This window comes from Myodes glareolus, chromosome 9, assembly GCF_982192425.1.
Source record: "Myodes glareolus chromosome 9, mMyoGla1.1, whole genome shotgun sequence".
In the NCBI taxonomy this organism is placed as follows: domain Eukaryota; kingdom Metazoa; phylum Chordata; class Mammalia; order Rodentia; family Cricetidae; genus Myodes; species Myodes glareolus.
Genome location: NC_142034.1, coordinates 12897432 through 12920137, shown reverse-complemented (window position 1 = coordinate 12920137; position 22706 = coordinate 12897432). Strand labels below are relative to the sequence as shown.

The window sequence follows — 22706 nt, the reverse complement described above, 5'->3', positions numbered from 1 at the left end:
TGCAAGAGCAATAAGTGATTTAACACCTGAGCCTTCTCTCTAGGTTCTCATATTTTTTTTTGTATTTTTGTCCATTTGTATATTTTTTTTGTATGATGTTTTACTCTTTTGACTTTTGGGGGGACACAGCTTCCAAATAAATCACATATGGAATCTTATTATTTCTTATGAATGCCCAGTCTTAGCTTGGCTTGTTTCTTGCCATTTTTCTTAACTCAAATTATCCTGACTACATTTTGCTCCTGGCCTTTGATCTTTCTCTATTTCTGTATAGCTTTCTTTACTTCTTTCTCCGTGGCTTGCTGTATAGCTGGTGGCCCCTGGTTTCCTCCTCTCCTTGTTCTCTGGCTCCTTGCTCTTTCTCCCAGAGTTCTCCTTCTATTTATTCTCTCTGCCTAAAGCTCTGCCTACCCTTGCTCCTGCCTTGCTATTGGCTGTTCAGCTCTTCATTAGGACCATCCAGTGTTGTAGACAGGCACAGTGACACAGCTTCACAGAGCTAAACAAATGCAGCATAAACAAAAGTCACACACCTGAAAAGAATATTTCTCAACATTTAAAAATATATTTTATTGTGCTTTTACTTATTTTACATACTGACAACAGTTTCCCCTCCCTTCTCATGTTCCCTCCCTGCACCTTGCTTCTACTTCCCTCCCTCATCCACTCCTCCTCTGTCTCCATTCAGAAAGGGGCAGGCCTCCCACTGGGAGTCAACAAGCATGGCACATCCAATTGATGCAGGACCAAGCCTCCCCCCCCCACCTCACCACCCCCACTGCAATTTTGAGCAAAACACTCAGGATGGGGAATGGGTCCCATGTTCCTTTTTTTTTTTTTTTAAGGATTTTATTATGCATATAGTGTTCTGCCTGTAGGCCAGAAGAGGGCGCCAGATCTCATTACAGATGGTTGGGAACCACCATGTGGTTGCTGGGAATTGAACTCAGGACCTCTGGAAGAGCAGCCAGTGCTCTTAACCTCTGAGCCATCGCTTCAGCCCCCCTCCCCCTTTTCTTTTTTATGCTACAGTTTTTTTCTGCTTTTGCTTATTAATGTCCCAGTGAAATTATTTTGATACTATTTCACAAAAATTGTGACGGCAATTACGGAATTCAAATAATAAAATTTACTTACAAACGTTTTAAGAAATGTAAACCTCTTAATGGCACAGGCTGAAAGAAAAATGACAGCTCTTTAAGTCTAGGACAGATAGTTTTTAGGGAAGGGAAGTCTGGAAGATGCTACAGTCAAGCAGCTGTTATTTCTGCCTTGTAATTGACAAGTTGGTATTCTCAGAGTGCCCCAGGGAAATTGCAAGCCCATTTGCGCCCTTTGGAAAGCCCGGAGGCTGTCGGATTTCCACAACAGCTGTCTCAGCGAACCCTCCTGGGCTCAACTATCCACTGGCCAGTTCCCTTTTTGTCTTCTGAAGCCCTGACATGAGAATCTGGCAGCTAGAACAAGGTTGAGAGCAACTGACACAGGAAACGGTGGTGGCTGGACCGATGCCTGCCTGCAGTTGAATGGGGACGCACAGCCAGGTCTTAGCAAGGAAGCAGCTGTTGGTCCAAACATCGGGCTCAATGTCACGAGCTTGCTTGTTTCCTCCTTTAAAGTGGTTTAACTGCCTTAGGAAGGTAACACTAATGCTTGGATGCAGTATCACTCACCCTTAACCTTGCAGTTTAAGAGGCGAGAGAAATAAGAAATAAACTCTCATTTAATGTTTCCTATGTTGTATGTGAGGCTGTGTGTGTGTTTGTGTGTGTGTGTGTTGTGTGTGCGTGTATTGCATGCTGCTAGGGAGGTGAATTATGGTCACTGCCTGGCTTTGAACCACACTAGCTGTAAGTCACCTAACCTCTTGTGTCATGTTTTTCCCGAAACGATAACACCTTAGGATGATCACGATGATGTCTGAAGCAACTAGGACCATTTACAGACATGGTAGGTGCTATACACATGTTTGCTTTTATCTATGTTAGTCAGTGTTAATACAGCTCCATTTAGTCTTTGGAAATGGAGGGAAATGAGGCTCGTGGAGATTAGGTCCATCACAGGAGATGGCAGAGCATGAAACCAAACTCTGATTTATCTGCTGTGCCCTCCCCCCAACCCCAGCACGACCAGGCATGCTCAACGCTATCAAATTTCCTCTCCTGTTTGCCAGCTCAGGGTTGAGTTTATCAGCCTTTCTTTGGACTGGAGAGGGTGAAATCCTATATGACTGTCTTTAATCCACCATTCCACCCATCTCAGGAGAAAAAAAAAGCCAATATTCAACATGCTGGGGGGTGGGGGTGCATGGAAGGGAGTAATTTCCTTCTTCTAGTCCCCTTTCCTTCCCCTGACTACCAGGGCGTAGTCATAACTAATATTCAGAGCCCTTATTTTAGGCTCGGGGATTTAAGGATGAAGACAGGTTCCTAAGACAGCTTTGCCTAACTGAAATGGGAGACGTAAAATGTAACTAAAAGTTTCTAATAGCGACATTGAAAAAGTAGGGGGAAAAAGTGAAACTTAAAAATACCATTTAGTTTAAATATCTTAACCCGGGACCAATGTGAAAATTATGTGGGAGATAGTATTACCTTTTTGGGTATTGAGTGTTTTCTACACACACTGCCCCTGAACAGACATGATGAGGCTGTTAACACCCACAGCCACGCAGACCCGCATACTGCAAGAGCCTACTTTATGTATGTATTTAGGCCCATTTTATTCATGTAACTTCATTATGTCTGAAATTGTCTCCCCTGCTTTCATTTTCAGATACTTTTGGAGGAATAACGGAGTTGCCTTTTCTCCAAAATTCTCCTGTTTTCTTCCTGCAGTCGAGATTTCTTGTGTGGTTAGTGACTCGATCTGCCCGCCTGGACTGCTCACCACTCAATCAGACATGATCTGAAGGGCATTAGCAGGACTCAGATCTCCTTTGGGAAGTCTTTTCCTGTGTCTTGTGCTTCTGTAGGCACCATAGGGCCTCCGCTGATGACAGCAGTCAGATTAGCCAAGCAGAGGCTTGATAAGGGCTGAAATTTCTTGGACCGGATGACAGGCAGAGTCCAGAGCCCGGGCTATGGTCGGGGCCTACTCAGGATGCGCAGTCTGTCCACCACGAGCATCCCAGCATCCGTTTGCGCTCAGCTGTGACAGATCCGCCCGGGCCTCCGCCTCCTCTAGGGCCTGGAAAACAGCAGGAATCTCCCCGCCTGCCCGGCGTCCAGAGCATCCCCTCCCCCTCCCCACAGGACCCAGGGCGGAGTCGCCCACCTGTCACCAGAACGTCCCACGTGGGTCAGCTGGAGGAGGGGTTGAAGGGAGGGAGAAAAGGCAGAGGCGTGAGAGAGGCAGACGTGAGAGGAACCGAGGAGGACAAAGGCTGAGAGCTCCGAACCGCAGAAGAATCTTGAGGAGCCCCTAGACACCTAAAGACAGGTAAGGATGGGGCAGGTGAAAGAAAGGGGACAGAAACTAGGCTTGCGGAAAGAGAAGGAAAAGATGGGAGCGAGGAAGGGGTTGTGCACACGCGACGAGATAAGATGGATATCTGCGTTGCAAGTGAACGATTCTAGCCAGAAGACGGGCTAAGGGTGGGGGAAGGAGGAACCCAGGCGTCTGCCCCTTTAAGGTTGCCAAGGCAACCGCTCTGGCCAGAGCGAGGCGCATTGACGTCAGCAGCCGAGCTCTGATTGGCCGCGGTCGGCTCGTTTCCGGTGGAGCTGTCGCCGAGCCGCTATCGCAGAGTGGAGTGAGGCTGCGAGCTGAACCCTGAGGACGCCCGGTACCCCGGCAGCCTCGCCCCGTTGCAAGTCCCGCCCGCGCCGCCACCCGCCCGTCCGCAGGTGAGTGCGGGCCCGCGGGCTGCTCCGGGAGCCAGCGGCCACAATGCCCCGCCGCGCGTTCCTGGAGGCGCGGGAGCGAGCCAAGATGGCGCCCCGGGGAGCGCGCTGCGGGGGGACGGCCGCACCCCCTGCGCCTCCGAGGCGGCCGCAGGCCTCGCACTCCCGGGTCGCATCTGCACCCCCTCTTCCTCACGGGACCCTAGGCCACCCGTGCCCCCCCACCGTCCCGCCCACGGCCTTCGCGTCTCCGTCTCCCCAGCCCCGCGCGGCCTTCGGGCCTCCCTCGGCTCCCCGGCCGCCTCCGCCCCCGCGCGCCGGCGGCCTCCGCGCTCGTCCTCCCTCCCCCACTTCCTGAAGGACAACAGCTCGATTTTTAACCGGAATCCGCCACGGTTCTTCGTTCTGGTCTTGTTGCTGGGCTGTAGTCTTCACCTCCACTCGGTCATTTCTGCGCCTGGTTCCCCTCCCCTTCGCGGGCTCGTCCCCCCTCCACTCGGTGATTTCGGGCTCGCTCTCTTTCCCTTTGTCCCCCTCTTCACTTCTCCTTTCCCGAGTTCCACCCCCCACCGCCTACTCCAGCTTTCCCAGGCCTCCTGCTCGGCGTCCGAGGCCTCCGGCCTGGTGAGGGATGAGGGGTCGTCCTTCTGCATTCAGTGCCCATGACCGTGGCCTAAGTGAAGTGAAGGGCACTCTCCTGTCCTCCCTCTTGAAAATACGCGGCGCCTGTTAACCCCTGAGCTCAGTACGGGTGCGGGGACAGCCGGTGACTCGAGGGAGCCACAGTGGTTAGGCTTCTTGAGCAGAGGAAAAAAAGCTGGAACCAGATGACGACCCCCCCAAGGCCGTGTTGGTGTTCCTTGGCATCCTTCAGGGGCCAAGCAACAGGCTCTCAGAGCGTTTTAAATATGTCTTCCAACGTAGCCCTTCTGAGAGCGAGAGTTTCGTCAGAACAGAATTTCCTCCAGAGTCTGCCCACATAGTGTGGTGATGGCTTTGAAGTGTTTGTTTTGGAGGGTAGCTTAGTTGTTGGGCTTTGAAAAAATAAACCCAAGTGTGGAATTAGGACATACCCGATTAAAAATATTAAGGCCATAAAATTAGATTATTTGGGGTTGGACATGGTGACTGCAGTAATTTGGGGGAGTGTTTGTATGTCGTTACCAGCGCCACCTTTTTGGTCTTTGTAATGCATAAACCATTTTCCAGTCATTAGGCTCACTTGAGCCATCTTTGCCAGCCGGAGTCCAGATCTGAGAACGATTTCTCTGATCAATTAAATGTACATGTACTGGCATTCTCGAAATAAGGCTCGTTGCTTTGAAACATAAAAGATCTGTGTTCTGCACGATCCTGGTGGCCTTCGGTATTTGAAATGGAGAAAATTCCACTGGAGTAGATTCTTCCTTGCTTATGGTTGTCGGACCTGGAAGCAGGGCAAGAACAAATGCTATCTTACAGTGAAAAATCTTCCCTGAAATAACAGTGGGCCCGCCTCTGTGCTTTCTAATTTGTGCGCTTGTCCTGAAGCCACAGACTTTTCTCCTGGTCTGTTAATTGCTTGTTACTGACTTTATCTTGACAGTTGTCAAAATAAAATGATAACAAAGTAGCACTTTGAAGTAGTTCTTTAGCCTGCAGTTTCTTTTAAGTTCATAGGTTTACTTGACCGGTCTGTGAACATTTAATCTGAAAAGCGGTTTGCAGAGAGGAGAAGGAGTCAGTCTTTTAATCTCAGGTGCTTAGTAATTAAGAGGAAAACTGAATGACTGCAAAGTACCAAGCTTTTAATTCTGTGACAGTTTGACTGCCCATTATTGTGTTTCTGTTTTACATTAATGTAGTTTGGAATGCAGTTTTATCTATTGGGCCATCCTGCAAGCTTCAGACCAGTGTATTTTAGCATATTCCTGTCCAGATGAAGGAAATCTTAGTTTGCTTGTTAGAGTTTATTTTCTTGTAGCACAACCTTTTCAACTCTTTCCACTGTAATTGTATTACCATCTAGGGCTGGAGTTTAGTGAAAGATAGTGGAGTGAAAGATTGCTGAGAAAAGGCACCCGAAGCTTCTTTTGTGTTTCAGAAAATTTGATTCCGCTAATACTTGGCTAATCGGCTCTTTTGCCCTGGTGGTTTGCTGTGTGACATTAGCTGTGCCCGAGGGATGGGAGGTGTGCACAGGGGAATCTCAGATGTTCTTCACCGTGCTCTGTGCTTTCACTTAGAGCCGACCTGTGCGCCCTTGTAATTCTCTGTCCTGTTTACCGTTTACACATTTCCCACGTCATCATCATGATGTCTTTTGCAAGACTATTACTGAATGAAATTCCCTTAAGGCCTCAGTGCTCAGCACTGCCTTGCTTGCTCAGCAGGGCATACTGGCTCATGCTTCCTCACAGGAGCTAAGGGTCTTCTCTGACTGTGCTTACTGAGCTCAGATTGAACAGTAGGAACTAAATGAAAGCCTATTTAGAAGAATTCAAATTCTGTACATATTTTATATTCCAGTCCACACTTCCTCTAATACTCTATTGAGTAGGGAAAAGGCTGATATGAATCTGTTGTCTTAGTGAATTTAATAAGTCACAGGCCAAATTTGCGTTTGTACTTTATAGCTTACCTAGCACACCCTTGCTTTTTCCTCCTAGAGAACCATGGCGTCTGGCAGTACTACCGCCAGTGAGGAAGAGCGGAGTCTCCGGGAATGTGAGATCTATGTTCAGAAGCACAACATCCAGGCCCTGCTAAAGGATTCGATTGTGCAGTTGTGCACAGCTCGACCCGAGAGACCCATGGCATTCCTTCGGGAATACTTTGAGAGGCTGGAGAAGGTAAAAATAAATGAGGGGAGATATGCGATGACCATGGCAGTTGTTGTTAGGTTTAATGCTTCTGGGTGTCGCTGATTGTACCTTTTGGGAGAAGAGGAATTCTGACCAAATGAGAAGTCTAACAGAAATTCTGATTAGCATACAGTGAAGGATTTCTTAGTAATTTTAATCAGAATCTATTACAAATTGAATCGATACTGTTTTTTTGGCTATTAAAGGGTTTCCAAACAGTTGGTTTTGACTATTTTAAATAAATAATATTTAAAATTGACTTTACCAGGTAGAGTCAATCAAATGTGGTATGATAGGTAATGAATTGAGAAGTAGTTAAAAGCACTTGGTGCTCTTCAAGAAAGAGGCGAGCTTTTAGTTTCTCCCACCCTTAAAGCTACAGTCACACATCCGCATCTAGTTTGGGGTGGTGTAATCAAAATAAATTCTGAACTCCTGTTTATTGTTAGATAGACAAATCAGCTGTATGGTGGGAAGGTGAAGATTTGTAACTGTCAGTTTTACCATAGTTATAATTTTGGTTAGGACTTGTTTCCCAGAAAGTATGTAATTTGATTTTTTTATTCTGTGTTGTTGCATTTGTATTTTGTGTGGGTCACTGTGACCCACAGACACACAGGTTGTACATTTTTTTCTTTTAAAAATAGATTTACTTATTTTTAAGTGGATGAATATTTTGCCTAAACGAATGAATGTGTGTGCATTACATGCTTGCCTGGTGCCTACCAAGGACAGAAGAGGGTGTCAGATCCCTTGCAGCGTGAACTGTGGATGACTGTGAGCCAGCGTGTGGGTTCTGGGAACTGAACCTGAGTCCGCTGCAGAGAGCAGCAGTGCTCCTACCACCGAGCCTTCTCCTCAGCCTCCAGGAAGTGCATTTCTAAGCAGAATTGCAATTTTGCATCTAGGATCTTCTGCACCCTTTCCTCAAGAGATGATGCATATAAAAGTTTGGTTTACCCAGTGTGATCAGTAGTTGATTTGCTTTGCTTCTGTAAATCATTGGGGGGTGAATGTGCCACTTTGCTATGCATATTCAAGTTTTGAAGAGGTTCAGTATACTGGGACTCATTTCTCTGATAGCATGTTTAATATCTGATTGTATAGTAGAAATATCTGCAATATTCACATTGGTTTGGGCAGTTTCTTACTGTTGAAGTTTCTACGTAAAAGAATATGCATCTGAAGAAGTATTTGAGTAGCCAGTAAGCAGGTATTTTACACTATTTCCTTGGAAACCTTTAAAATGCTATTGCTCAAAATGATTAGACTGAGGGGAAGAAAGGAAAACTGCTAAGAAGTCCCTCTGAATACAATCTTGCCACCTTGGGTTTGTAGTAGAAATGCTGGCTTTCTCTTACTTAGGCAATCACTAAATAATAGACATACTTGCCAGGAGTGTGCTCTATTTTGAAGTCAAGCGTGTTCCTGGAGATCTGGTTCTGAAATGGGTCACGGTAAGGCGATCCCTCTTCTTTGGACATCAGTAGAATCAAATGAGAGGATTAAGTCGGTGAGACATTAAGTGCCTATCTTTTTATAGGAAGTGTTGAGTGCGCGACACTAATTTCAAAGCCTGAATTTACCACAGGAGTGTTTAAGGACTAACCAAGGTGGAAAGCCACAATGGTTATTGTAGTTTTTCTTTGGATGGGATTGTAGAATTAATGTGCATGGACCTTCCTCCCTCAGTAAGTTACATTAGAAAACGTCTTTCTTCTATGTTGAGGTTCTTTGTCGACTTGCCAGAGTTGAATATATATATATATATATATATATATATATATATATATATATAACGTTCCACTTGGTTTTTTAATTAACTAGATTTTTGACCTTTTAACAAAGTTGTTATTTCATATATCATGTATTTTTATGTCTTGAAAATGAACTCTCCTTCCCTGTTAACTAGGGGTTATGTTTCTGGAACCTGCAGTGCCTTCAGGAGAAATACACAGAAAGAATAGAGTTAGTCAATGGAGACTGCTGCGTTTTAGTTCAGACCATTGTGCCTGGAACCTGAGTCCTCTTATGCCTGTATTTACTAGGACTTTGCCTTTCTGCTGGATAAGAGGCGTGGTATCTACTACTGTTGAATGTCTCTTGTTTACTAAATACTTTGTGAAGTACCACACACAGACACACACATACACACACCAGAGACACGAGTCTTGTCTCTTTCCCATTAGTTTAGATGTGTAAGCTGGTATTGATACCATTTTGCTAAGGCTGTGATCCTAGGAGTTAGGTAATTGCAGCCACAACATGTAGCCCTGGAATTTCAGTGTATTTTTTGGTCATGTGCCTATCTTGTCTTTGTGTTTCTCTTTCTCTCTCTGAGTGGAAAGAACAGCCATTATCTAGGGCTTGTTGATCTCAAGGCAGAGAAAGAATAAAAATCCAAGGCCTCTAGAGGCAAACCACAATAGCGTGCATGGTACGACATGTCCACTTACAAACTGTGGCCCAAGCAAATCATGTGCCCAAGCCTCAAGTCTTGGGGTGGGAAGCTTGTTCACAAAGAAAGAAGAGAAGGAAAGGGAAAAACAGATACTTAGGAAAACGTATTAAAAGAGTTGGTGGAAACAAATTTGAACCTAAGAGTTGAGAGTTTTAAGCTCAGTTTAGTGCAGAGTGTATGCAGAAGAGTTAGGAAAATTACTAACCAGTAAATAGATTCAGAGCCAAGAGAGACTCATAGCTGACTGACAGTAGCAAAATGAGGCTGTAAAAATATGTCATTGTACATACTAGAAATTGATGATTTCAGTAATGTCTGAGTCATCGAGATTAGGTTATATTCAGATTGCTGTTTTATAGACGCACTAGAATCCACAAGACTTAAAATCAGAATGTGTTTGTTACTTTAGAATTCTCTTTAAAATTTGGTTAACTAGAATACAGTCCCGAATGATACCTCATTTGTGAGGCATGTATATGTAGTATATAAAGTTTGTGTATGTAGTGTATGTTAGTGGGTGCATGTGCGTGTATGCATGCATGTAGAGGCCAGAGATTGATGTCAAGTACTCTATCTTTCAAAGCAGGAGCTCTCACTGAATTTGGAGTTTACTGATTGGCTTGCTGGCTAGACTGGCTGATGTAAATGCGAAAGGGATCTGCTTGTTTGCTAAGATGTGTGTACCCACACTTAAGTCTTGGGGATCTGAACTTAGGTCCTCATGCTGGCATGTCAGGCCTTTTACCAGCCCAGCCATCTCACTAGCCCCTCATTTGTGAATTTTTAAATGAAAAATTTCCGAAATGACAAAGACTAGTTTGAGGGGTAGATCTTTTTTCAGTGCTTTTATACTTTAACTTAGGTGAGTTTTGTAGTTCTGTCCTAATGTGGAATAGGAAGGTCTTGTTAGTTACTAGAATTACCTGAATGAAATGAGAGTAGTTTTCTAAAATGTGCAAAGTTTTAAATGAGTCACAGATTGGAATTGTGCCAGTATAGAAGGGTTCACAATGACAGGTCTTCCCCACCCGTTATTGCCTCTGTTGTAGCCAGTGTTCCGGAGATAATCTCTGGGCGTTTACAGATACATTCATTTCTTTGTGTATGTGTGTTTGTATGTGTTTATGTAGGTAAGTGTGTGGAGGACGGAAGACAACCTTTGGGTCCATTCCTTAGTAGCCATCTGCTTTGTATTTTTGAGACAGGTCTCGCCTTGCCCCGGATCTTCAGTGAGCTGGTACTGTCTTCTCCCCAGTGCTGGGGTTACACGTTTGTGCCGTGTCTCTTTTTCAAGGGATTTTGGAAGGTATAAACTCAGGACTTTATGCTTGCTCAAGCACCTGACTGCCTGAGCTAACACACCGGCTAACACAGGGGTGACACCCAGTTGTATGAGTACAGTGTAACCCTTGCCACTGATCTTCATTTTGTTTTTCCGACGTTTTATTTTGAAAAACAAACAAAAAAAAAACTAGTCAGAAGAAATGTTTCTGTATAGATGTCACTTCACACATAAGCTTGTTTAAGACTTTTAGAAGCAGAATTACTAGAATACTAAGTTAAGAAGTAAGTGTACTTATAGTAAAATACACTCATGGATATATTTTTGTTTTTCATTGTGTTTTTTTCTGGTTTGATAACTCTTCACTAGAACTCCGGCTCTGCTGGTCCCTCGGTAGTCACAGTTCTTGCCTTCTTTTGAGATGTATGGAGTCCTTGAATTGATCTGTTTGCCAGAGGCAGGGTAGGAATGTAGGAGACAAGAAATGACTGTCTTAAGGTGTGTTTTATTCGTCTTTTTTTGTGTGTATGTCACTTTTATTTTAAATAATATGCTTACTGCTAAGTTGATTTGAATTTGAAAGATGTTTTGAAGAGTCAAAGAATGGATGAAATGAGTGAAGAACTAGAAGATAACATTCTTATTTTATTCCCTTCAGGTCCAAGAACTTTTTTTAGTAAGAGGTCGAGTAGATAAGAAGTCCTTGTCACTTTTCATGTGACTTGGCTCAAGAAGCACCAATGGCGTTGCCACTAATAAAGTGTGCCGTGGCACTCTGAGTAACCGTCCTGGAGTGATTTTTCTTAGATTTTACTTTGTTGTGTGCTTCATCCCACCCCCGTTTGAAACTGACTTGTTCTTTTGTTGGTATTGGAGTAGGTTTGAAGTGAGCTGGGCTGTCACTGGGATTTGAGAGTACCAGCTTTCAGATTCTGAAAAACAACTTTCTTTCAGGAGGAGGCAAAACAGATTCAGTATCTACAGAAGAGTGGCACGCGCACCGACTCCAGGGAGGATGAAATCTCTCCTCCTCCTCCCAACCCAGTGGTGAAGGGCCGTCGGCGCCGTGGTGCTATCAGTGCTGAGGTTTACACAGAGGAAGATGCTGCATCCTATGTTAGAAAGGTAGTTTTGATGTCTACATGCTGGAAGCTGTTTCTGAGGCCCACCTTGTTGTCAGCTCTGTTCCTTTGATGAGTACATAATCTATTTCAAAGAAAGACAAAGACGCAGTTGTTGGCACTTGGGAACAGACGTAATAGCTCCTCAAGAGAAAGTGGTGATTATAAACCAGTGAGTAATTGCATTTAGGCTTTGCCGAGTCCCATGCTTGCAGCAGAAGCGGGCAGTACTCCTTTTTCTCTTAGTTCATGCTGTCAGCCTGGTTAGGGTAAGGGTATGACACCATGTAATTCATATTTTGGCTTTTAACCTTTATCCTACAAGTTGCATTCATCCTGCTCCGCTCTTCCTCATAGCCTGCCAACATTGAGTTAGGTTTTGTGAAACCAGCAACACTGTATGATCACAGTTCACAAATACTTAGTTTTGCCTCAGAATAATGATCTTGGTCTAGGTGTTTTTGGTGTAACTTGGAATTTTGTTAGCTTGGAATCAAGTACTGACCTTTAAATATAAGCCTGGCTCTAGGCAAGGGGATTAATCAGTATTTATTGAGTACTTTGTGAATCATACAGGTGTATTGTGGTGAAAATATTTAACTCAAAATAGCCTGGTTTAGATACCATTATGGGGCATGATTGTTTAATTGAAATGCAAGATGTACACATGAAATGTCTTTGGTTTCTAGGTTGTCATTTGGCCTTTGATATTTTTCTAGGTTATACCAAAAGACTATAAGACAATGGCTGCTTTGGCCAAAGCCATCGAAAAGAATGTGCTGTTTTCACACCTTGATGATAATGAGAGAAGGTAGGTGCAGGTACTTGTTACACTTTTCCCAGTGGAGTGGTGGTACCAAACTTTTGTCATTGTTGCAAGTTCTAGGCCCAACTGACAAAACTGAGACTCTGAGAGCTTTAATGCTAAGATTGTTTGATGAAATCTGTAGATGAGACCTGCGAAGTCTAACCCAGGCCTCTTCTGTCCTGCAGTGACATTTTTGATGCCATGTTTCCAGTCTCCTTTATTGCTGGAGAGACGGTTATTCAACAAGGTAAGGGCTGTTGTGCATTGTGGTTATAGGAAAGGAGGTGAGATGAGGCGCGCGCTTTTTGTTTTATTGGAGTCTGTTCATCTTTTGCATTTTCTTCTTCATTAAACAAGTCTCTAAATTAAAAGTAATGCTTTCTCTATGGGATTAATATTTCTGATAACTTCACTATTAAAGGGAATGCCTATGATGTCATTGTATTTTGTATAGAATTTGAGAACAGTAAGTCACATGTTCTTTTTATTGGTTTTAAGATTAAATAAATAAGCAAAATCGCCCACAGTCTGCATCACGTAACCCATCTGTTATATGGTTCTGTGCCTCCCACAGAATCTTAACCATTTTGCCCATGTAGACTAACATGAATCTTACCTGTTGAATATTTTGTTTTCTTATTCTTAACATTTTCATGGATTTTCATAAGCCAAACCTTTCCCCATTTTGTGGCAGCCTAACCTTTTGTTATTGTTGAGTTGTTTGTTGTATTTGTACATCATAGCAGTTAACTTTCATGTGTAAGTGGCTGAACGTTTTTAAAATGACGTTTTATTGATTTATTTTGTCTATATGTATGTGCACATGTGCATGTGTGTGCTACAGCATTGGTTTGTGGAGCTCAGAAGACACCTTGAAGGAATTGGTTTCTCCTTCCTGCATGTGGGTCCCAGACATCAGACTCAGCTTGTCATATGTGGCAGTAGGTGCCTTTAAACACAGAGCTGTCTCATGGCTCCCATAGTGGCTTTATTAAAGTACAGTTTTAAAAGATACTGGGAGATGACCAGGAGGAGCGATTAATTTCATGTTGGTCTTTTGAGAAAACCTTGCTTGTTTTTCCCTTAAGTTCAGTCACTTAGCATTTACCCGCACGTTTATTGTTTTGTTAATTTGATTGTTTTGTTAATGATCTGACTCTTTACTCTCTTCCAGGTGATGAAGGGGATAACTTCTATGTGATTGATCAAGGAGAAATGGATGTAAGATTTAATAATAGCAAAAATATGTTGATAATTTTGATTTTTAACTTTTCATTTTTAAGCAATAAACATGTTTGCAAGGGTAGATGATTATGGCCTTGATAAGTCAATACCCTCAACACTTGTCAAGTATTTTTTATGACACGAACTTTTTATAGATGGCTTGCCTGTCCATCCATATCATTCACTACTTTCACTGGGGTAGCAGTTGAAAATGTGTGTGTCCTATGGAGCTCAGGGCTCCACTATGGATAGTACAGCTTTTAAAATTTCTGGTTTTTTTTGACCAGTGAAATGAGGATAGAAATCACCTCAGTCTCGTAGATTGTTAGGAAATTCAGTGACCTAATACATATAAAGCCCCAGCACAGCTTTCTGTAAATGTGTCATTTGATACTAATGGTGTCTGAACATTGTCCTTGGCATCCACTAGGGTACCTGTATCAGATCATTTAACTTGTGAACTGTTAGTGATTTTGCTCTGCTCTGTTCTGCAGATGTATATGCAGTATATATGCTCTTGTTTAAAACAGGTTCAGAATTCTTCCTTCTGGAAAAGTCAGAACTAACATTTGTATATGTAGATAGAAACATTTTTTTGCTGTCATTTTTATTTTAGGTCTATGTCAATAATGAATGGGCAACCAGTGTTGGGGAAGGAGGGAGCTTTGGAGAACTGGCTTTGATTTATGGAACACCTAGAGCAGCCACTGTCAAAGCAAAGACAAATGTGAAACTGTGGGGCATTGACCGAGACAGCTATCGGAGAATCCTCATGGTAAGAGGCTGTGAGTTTTTAGAATGTGATTTAGAATTCTGATCCTTTTTATCACCAAGTTAAAATAATGCTTTCCCTACCTTTAATGGTTGAATAGTCTTGTGTTTAGGTTAATATATCACTTGAGACAGGGTTAGTAAAACAAAAGTTAGGTCAGGAGTAACCAGAGAAACTTGTGTGTGTAGGTAACGGTCAGCTCCTTTTAGCAATCTGCTAGTGGGTGAATCTTACTTAAAATTACCCCCCTTAGATTGCCCACTGGATTGTTTTAAGTGCATGTGATCATTTAAAGTCATTCAGAAAGTCATCTTTTCTCAACTGAAACAGGGTTATCAATAGTAAGTGCATGCTGCCTTCTTAGAGGAACTATCAAAGCAGTAAGGCCATGGAGGCATTCTGCTCACAGGAACTTTAGATGTTTTAATTACCAGTGAATGATCCTGATGTTTTTTTAAGTTCCTGGTGCTCATATGGCTGTTTGAAGATACAGTCTGGGGCTGCAGAGAGATGGCTTAGTGATCAAGAGCGTGTACTGCTCTTGGAGCAGGCCCAAGTTTTGATTCATATATCAGGCAGCTCACAAACACCTGCAGCTCCAGCTCCAGGGGATCTGATGCCCTATTCTTAACTGCATGGGCACTGCACTCGTGTGCACAAACCCAGACTCAGACATACACATAATTTTTTAAAATATGCCATCTTTTGTGTTTTGAAGTCTTTGTGGATTTCTTTTTGTTTAAAATGTTTTTCCTTATTTTTTGACAATTTCATAGTCCTATACCTGAGAGAGAGGGAGTCTTGTCCCTCTCTCACCTCTGCATACATTTTCCACTGAGTCTCGTTAATGCTGCTGGAATTCACGGTGGTGCATGGGCAGCTTTGCAGCAGCCACACTGCTGCAGAAACCTGACTCTTCCTCCCCTGGCTTCTGTCCGTTTTCATTAGCTCCTTAGCTGCAGGCTCCCCCCCTCCCTCGGTTTTCTATTCTATGTGCATTAAAACCTATGAACGAATGTTCAAGTCTCTTATCTAAAATGACAATACTATTTGCACATAATCCTTATACATAGTCTGTATACGCTAAACCGTCACAAGCTTAGCCTGAGATGTTTAAAACACAGTAAACATTGTTTAATATATCATCAATACACTCTGTAGGAAACAGGAAGAAAGTCTGCCTGTTGAGCAAGTGTGTCACCCTTCCTCCCATAAAAATTTCTGTCTGCAGTTGACTGCAGATGTGGAACCTGTGGCTATGGCGGGCAGGTGGTGTGTGTCATATGCACGTGTGTACATTGTGTGCATACTTACACAGGTATATGTAGTAGTACTGGGGTCATTTATCTTGTGTGCAAAGTTTGTCTTAAGCACATACAGTATTCTTGTTTTCTTCCAATTATACCCAGTAAACTTTGTCTTAGATGAGATCCTTCATTAGGACTGCCTTTCTCACTGTAGGTGACAGTAGTCTGCTCCCTGCCTGCAGTCTGTGGGGAAGGAGATAGTCAGCTACACTGTTGTCATGCATTAGGTGCTTAGCTGGCTTTTTGGAGAGCTGCTTGGCATTTCACCTTGATAGAACTGTGTCCTTGCTTGGGCTGCACACCTGATGCTGCCTTAGATCCTAACAGCTTTGTGCGGAGATGCACAGGAGCTCATTCTTCAGAACAGAGGAACAGTCCTGAGTCAAGAAACAACAGTAGCAAGCTTTGTGTTTAGTTTTTCTCGTTTGTGCAAAATGAAAGTTAGATTATTTTGCAGTGTTATGTGATAATTGCATCTCTTTTGGACTTGCCTTTTTTTTTTTTTTTAAACAGGGAAGCACTCTGAGAAAGAGGAAGATGTATGAAGAATTCCTTAGTAAAGTGTCTATTTTAGGTGAGTTTGGAAAATTATATGAAGAATTGATAAATTGGAGAATTTGTGATACTTAGCATAGCTTTATACATGACATACGTCTTCAAGCTCATTCATATGTATTTTCATACATGTTTTTGTTTGCTTTTGCTAAACATGAACATGTGTAATTTTATCAGTGCTGAAAGGTTTTCTAAATTAACAGTAATTTTAACGTGTATTCATTTAATTTGCTAATACATGACAAACCCTGTAATTAGACCTGGAAAAGGCTTTCTGGTGGTATAGATGCTGCTCATTCCTTTTACAGGAGCAGGAAGCTCTCAGGGTCCATTGTGCTCTGGACGTTCACAGTTATTCCTGCCTCAGCTTCTGTCCTGCTGTCCAGGAATGGGTTTTGTCTGAGAAAAGTTAGATATCTTTGTTGGTCTCTTTTGAAAAGATTCAGACCCGTTGAAATTCGAAAATGAGCAGATTAATTGGACATACTTCTTGAGATTTTCTTACATAGACTGGGGGATGTTAAAACCTGTCCTGTGTGGGGTGTGGGAGGTCATTTTTCCCAGATGACAATCTGATGTTGTTTTGCTACAGTGATTTATTTGACTTTCTTGCCTTATTTGTCCTTTATTTTAGTGTTTTGAACATTAGTTGGGTCTTTGGGAACAAAAGTTACTTTCTCGCTCCTTGTTGCTCACAAGGTAAACTGAGTTGAGGGGTTAAATGAATAAGTTACTTCTTTGAACCTTTGGAGTGGTGTGTGGGGAAGGTATTACTTTGGTTACTTACTTGTAGGTTTGCTGTACTTGATGCTAATGTTCAGAATTGCATTTTCTTAGCCCTTTGCCATGGGATGCCATTGATACAAGCTAACTAGAGTTAAAGGAAGACTCTGAGTACCATCTGTAGTTAGAGGAAAGTCGTCCTGCGGAGACAGCGGTGACTGAAGACGGGGCTGTTGCTAAGCACCTAGAGCAGTCCTATTGGGATGTCAAGTGGGGGTGCTATTTGGTTGTATCTCTGTAGAGTTTGCTTTTACTTAAATTTTATTATTTTTAAGAATTCCAAATACATGGAGAAAATCTGGATTCTTGTCTTCCAGAGTCTCTGGACAAGTGGGAGCGTCTCACAGTGGCTGATGCATTGGAGCCTGTTCAGTTTGAAGATGGACAGAAGATTGTGGTGCAGGGAGAACCAGGGGATGAGTTCTTCATTATATTAGAGGTACAGAGCTTGCATTTGACTCCTGATAGTTTTGTTCACCTAGAGGGAGTACAGCTGATCTGATTCATAGTTTAGTTTTAAGACTGCCTGACAGTTTCATTTTATAATTATCTTTTACTTCGGAATATAACTTTGTGTTTAGGCTGCTACAGTTTTAAAAGAATAGAGTCAGAATTCTGGAAGTGCTTTAAACACAATAGGTGATATTATTCTTTACCATGCTAAAACTCCCCTCAACCATAGTATGATTCTGAACCATTGTTGTTTAAAACTCAAGTGTATAGTCTATTGGGTAATGATTTGCAATTCTACAATTAGTGTTATCTGAAATAGATTTACCTATAATCCTGCTTGCTAAGCAGGCCCAAATAGCATCTTCAGAGACAGAACTCTTGTTACACTGCACATGCAGCCATGGAAGCATGAATCTTGAGTGTGATAGTCTTACATTTTATTTTCAAAAGACACAGCAAGCTTGGGCTTGGACCTTTCCATAAAATTTACTAACCTGACTCTGTTTTAAGTGCTTGAGCTTGATTAGAACCTTGATAGTTGGATGCTGGTTAAACGGAAATCCCAGGGTTGGAAGTGTGGGAGAGGAGAGGGTAACGTGATGACTCCTCTTTGATCTTTGACCATAAGTCCACAGACAGGTTGAAATAACTGCTGAGTCCTCTCTGCCCTTTGCAGAGTAGCTGAGATTGCACAGGATCTTTCCATTTCCCTTGGTTAGGAAGCATCTATTTAGCTTCGTGCTGATGTTATTACAGGGCACAGCGGCTGTGCTGCAGCGTCGGTCAGAAAACGAGGAGTTTGTTGAAGTGGGACGACTGGGGCCTTCTGATTATTTCGGTATGTTAAACTTCTTGACAACAAATACATGGATTAAGTATCTCTTAGTTTTCCATAATTTATTTTTGAGTTTCTTTTTTACTTATTTACTTATTTTTGAATCTGAATCTTTCCTGTAACTCACCCTGTGTCCAGGTTGCCCCCCAAACTCACAGAGATCCACCTGCCTCTATTTCTAGAGTGATGGGATTAAATGTATACACCTCCATGCCCTGCCTTTGTTTTTGAGATAGGGCCTCAGATAACAGTGCAGGCTGCCCCTCTTTAGATCTACTGCCTTAGCCTCCTAAGTGTTGGGATGATAGTCATGATGCCTGCTAGATTTCTTAACCTATACTCTTTTGTTCTCAGAGAAATACTGTAAGATTTAACTTCACTCAGTTAATAGATGGGCATGGGGACACATAAACTCACACCTGTGTCTTATGTAGCCTGGATGCCTGGAATTCACTGTACAGTAAGGCTGGCTTCCAGCTGCTGGTCGTCTTCCCATCTGCCTTCGCCCCTTGAGTGTTGGGGCATGAACTGTAGGCATGACTGACTATAAGGACTTTATTACCCGGTAATTGGCAGTATTTTTAATAAGCAGTTCTTGTGTGGCTTCTTAAGTTAGTAGAAAGGTAAATCTTTGTTCTCTTTCTCAGAAGTGGACCCTTTAAGGAAATGGCTTCCATAGCTGTTGGTTTGGTCTTAGTCATGGCTCGTCTCTTTTCCAGGTGAAATTGCCCTGCTGATGAATCGTCCCCGGGCTGCCACAGTGGTTGCACGTGGCCCTTTGAAGTGTGTTAAGCTGGACCGGCCTCGGTTTGAGCGTGTCCTTGGCCCATGCTCAGATATCCTCAAGCGAAACATCCAGCAGTACAACAGCTTTGTGTCGCTGTCCGTCTGAGACCCGCCTCTGTGCCTCTCTTCCCCGTCCATGCTTCACTCCTGCAGACTGCTTTCTCTCTCTCCGCAGCGCCAAGTGGCCACTGGCTTCACAGCTTCTGTCTCTTTATACTACAAGTTGCTTTATTGCACCATTTTTTCATTTGGAGCATTAACTGAATGCTCATTCACAAATAAATAGAGAGTTCTATGGACTTGGCTCTTACCGCTTCTCTCTGTGCAGTGCTAGTGTTCCACCTGGGCAGTGAGCGCCATGCTTTTTGGTGAGGGCGGTCCTGCACCAGTGAGTTACCATAATGACGTAATAACAGTGCAGGGGTTTTAAGTGACACAAATTTCCATTTCCATATGACACAAGTGACATACTTAGACTGTGGCCATGTTTGCTGTATTTCTTTATAGAATAAATGATTTTTAACCTTTAAAAAATGGTTATAAGAAAATCCTAGTACAGTAGAAAGACATCTGCCTGTAATTCAACTAGTTGAAGTGTGGGAAATGCCCATGTTTTGCTAATTACCAGACAGAAACTAGTGCAGCCCCATCAGCCTGGTTTTGTTTGTATATTGCTAGTGTTTCTTCTCCAGTCCCAAAATATTTGATGTGACTGACTGTACCTGCCTTTTACGTTTGAAACAAGTTGTCGATGGCAACTGCTGGGTTGTGACAACTCCATCTGTCTCAGCTCACAGACTCTGATGGTAGCTACTCATCCAGCTGGTGCCAAATACTGATGATGATGTGCAGAACTGTGAGTGAGAATTGAGGGCTACACCCTGTTAACTGTGCTAACTGGTGTGAGTGGCCCGCAGTCACTGACTCTAGGAGATTGGATTTAGGGAGAATAGACAGAGACAGGACAAGCCCCAGATAAAGAAGTGGAGGCAGTGTTGCTGAAGGTGGGTGGGGTCAGGTGTCCACAGACAGGAAACTTTGTTCTTGAGGTAGTCTCTCTCCCTGGTTTATGTTAATGAGGGTGGGTAGGATGGCTCAGACCATCCTGTTGAGGGTCCTGCCTTTTCCTGTCTAACCTTGAATTTCTCTGGTAAACTTTATGAATTTTTGTTTGTGTGTGTCTTTGTGCGTTTTTTTTTTTTAAAGTAAACTTGTGTTTGAGTCTTCACTGTATTTCAGTATTTTCCAGCCTTATGTGTTACATTATTCCAATGATAACCCAACAGTTTATTTTTATTACTGTTATTTTTTAAACAGAATTTCACAGTTGGTTACTAGGCACGTTGTGATTTATGTGCATTGTCGGGTTCTGTATGGGAGTGACTACAAGCATTTTTCGTGTGCGTGCCAGTGCTTCTGTTCAGTAAGCCCCTCCTACCCGTTCCCAGTTAACTTAATTGGTTCATTTTTTTTTCTTGATAGCTTGAAAAGCTTTTAGGTTGTCACTGACTTGGGAAAGAAGTTTCATTTAGATTTTAGTGTGGGGTAAAAAGCTACCTTGTTGCTGTTTCTAAAATTTTCATAACCTATATTAAATGAGGGTTTTCTGTACTTTTGTGTTTGGCTATCTTTTTTATATTTAAAAAAATAAAAATTATTATGTTATTAGATTAAAGCTTAATTTGATATTTGTTTAAATGCCAAAATGTACTTAAATGAATGATGTAGAATGCCATAAAATGCATTTTCATGTGTATATATCCCCTTTGTTCTTGTATACAGAGATACACCCCTGCTTTCTAGAGAGTTCTACTCAAATGCTAGCTTGCTGGTTACTCCCTTTGTAGTTTTCACTCTTAGACTTTTCAAGATAAGTCTAAATTTAAAAATTACCACATTTAAAGCTTTATCATTGTGCAATTTAAATATCAGTCAGCAGTCATGGTTGGCAGACTGTGTCTTTGTGGACTCCAGGCACCATTATCTCTGGATGGATGAGTGACTTTGGATCTGCTGAGAAAGCGGAGATAGCCAAAGGGACAGTGGTCTGATATACGGTGTGCTAATCTAATATACGCTGTTCTTTTGTTAAAGACTGTCTCAATGGTAGGTAATGGAATAAAAGAGATTAAATAATTTAAATTCTTAAATGAATCAGTTTTTCTTCTTTTCCTTATTTTCCCTCTGCCCCTCTCGAGAAGTTCAGTGGGCAAGAATGAACATGAATTTTGGGATTAGTGGTTTGGTAAAAGTATTTATTTTTAAAAATACATTCCAATTCAGTTTGTCAAAGGGTGGATCTCAAAACCTTGCTGGGTTCATGGGTACATGACAGATTGACCAGCAAGCTTCGAAAGGAAGATTCTGTCCAAAGTCACGGTTTTCCTTTCCCAGGAAAAGGTACCTGTGTGCCTTGTGAATTACAGGCTTGCTGAGAAACTTGGTTTCTGCAGCAGCAGACCTTTGGTTAGTGAGATCTGCCCTTTAGCTACTTAGAGATGTGTTTGTCTTGCACATAGCAAGCCTGGTTTCTAACGTTTACTCCTCAGGTTTGAGGAGTGAGCCAGTGAGTTACTCAGGGTATTGATACCTGGGATCTGCACATGCCGGGAAGCCAGCATCAGTGCCCGAGTTTTGCTTTGTAAGGCGTACCTTGTACAGGTTCAGAATTCCCTTCCACCAGCCGAACGGTCCTCAGCATAATCTAATCCTTCCGTATAGCCATTGCACGGACATTTTAAAACTGAAGTAGCACAGCGACAGTGGGATTCTCTTCCGTTCTTTGTATCAGTTTATCTCCAGCCACAAGTACTTGGACGCTTTGTGAATTTTTTCTCGGCCCTGGCAGTGTACTCTCAGGTGGTTAGGAACACTGGCTGTTTTATAATTGGCCCTCCAGCATGTCTGTCATGGTGAACCCCAAAAATCCCTTCTTATATTTTGGGATATTTTTATAGGAATCACCGTTTTTGTCTACATACACAGCTACAATTTGTTTTTGGGCATAGCCAGAGCTGTGACTTCATCGTGATTCCCTGTAACTAAAACCATCCATGGGTTCATTTTTTTGTTTTGTCTAAGAACTAGATTGACTATCTTTGTGATTTTAAAAAGTCGCCACTAGATGGAGCGCCTTTTCTCTATTCTTAGCTTCGTCAATCCCAATGAGTTGTAGCCGGTCTGCGGCTTCCGTGTTTGCAGGTTTGCCTGCTTGGTACATTTTAATGTGAGCCTGAGATCACTACGCCAGCGGCAGCGTTCTTGGAGGACTTGAGATTTAAGCGTGACCTGAGCTCTATACAGCCTGCAGCTTGAGCTGCGCAGTGAAAACGTGCTTCTTGGGTGCACGCTTTCCTACCCAGCCCTTAAGGATCTGCAGCCTCATTTCAGCAGTCCATCGTGAATGTGTCATTTTTGGCGTGATTTCGTGCTTACCACTATTTAAAAGGTCCCTAAGGATAGTGCTCATGTGTTGGCTCATGTTCCCGAGTGTGAGAAACCGTAGCTTCCTGTGAAAGTGTGGAGTCGGCAGATGCAGTGTTAAAGGACCAACAGTGTAAACATGCAACTTGACCACACAAGGTGAGATTCTGTAGTACTGAGCTGGTGAATTTGCCTGGAGAATCCTCAG

General features: G+C 42.7%; 1 protein-coding gene across 2 annotated transcripts; it reads left to right on the top strand.

Annotated features, from left to right (window-relative positions):
• Positions 1–3301: 3301 nt before the first annotated feature.
• Prkar1a (protein kinase cAMP-dependent type I regulatory subunit alpha) lies at positions 3302–21217 on the top strand. Of its 2 annotated transcripts, none has more exons than XM_048446099.3 (11): positions 3302–3441; positions 6494–6676; positions 11386–11556; positions 12272–12363; positions 12546–12607; positions 13535–13581; positions 14201–14359; positions 16177–16237; positions 17319–17440; positions 18211–18292; positions 19009–21217. In XM_048446099.3, exons 2-11 carry the CDS (start codon positions 6500–6502, stop codon positions 19179–19181), a joined length of 1146 nt encoding a protein of 381 aa, XP_048302056.1. In that variant the 5' UTR covers positions 3302–3441; positions 6494–6499; the 3' UTR covers positions 19182–21217. The 2 variants fall into 2 exon arrangements, with proteins under 2 accessions (XP_048302056.1, XP_087765965.1); XM_087909839.1 differs by lacking the exon at positions 3302–3441 and adding an exon at positions 3708–3848.
• The last annotated feature ends 1489 nt before the right edge of the window (positions 21218–22706 follow it).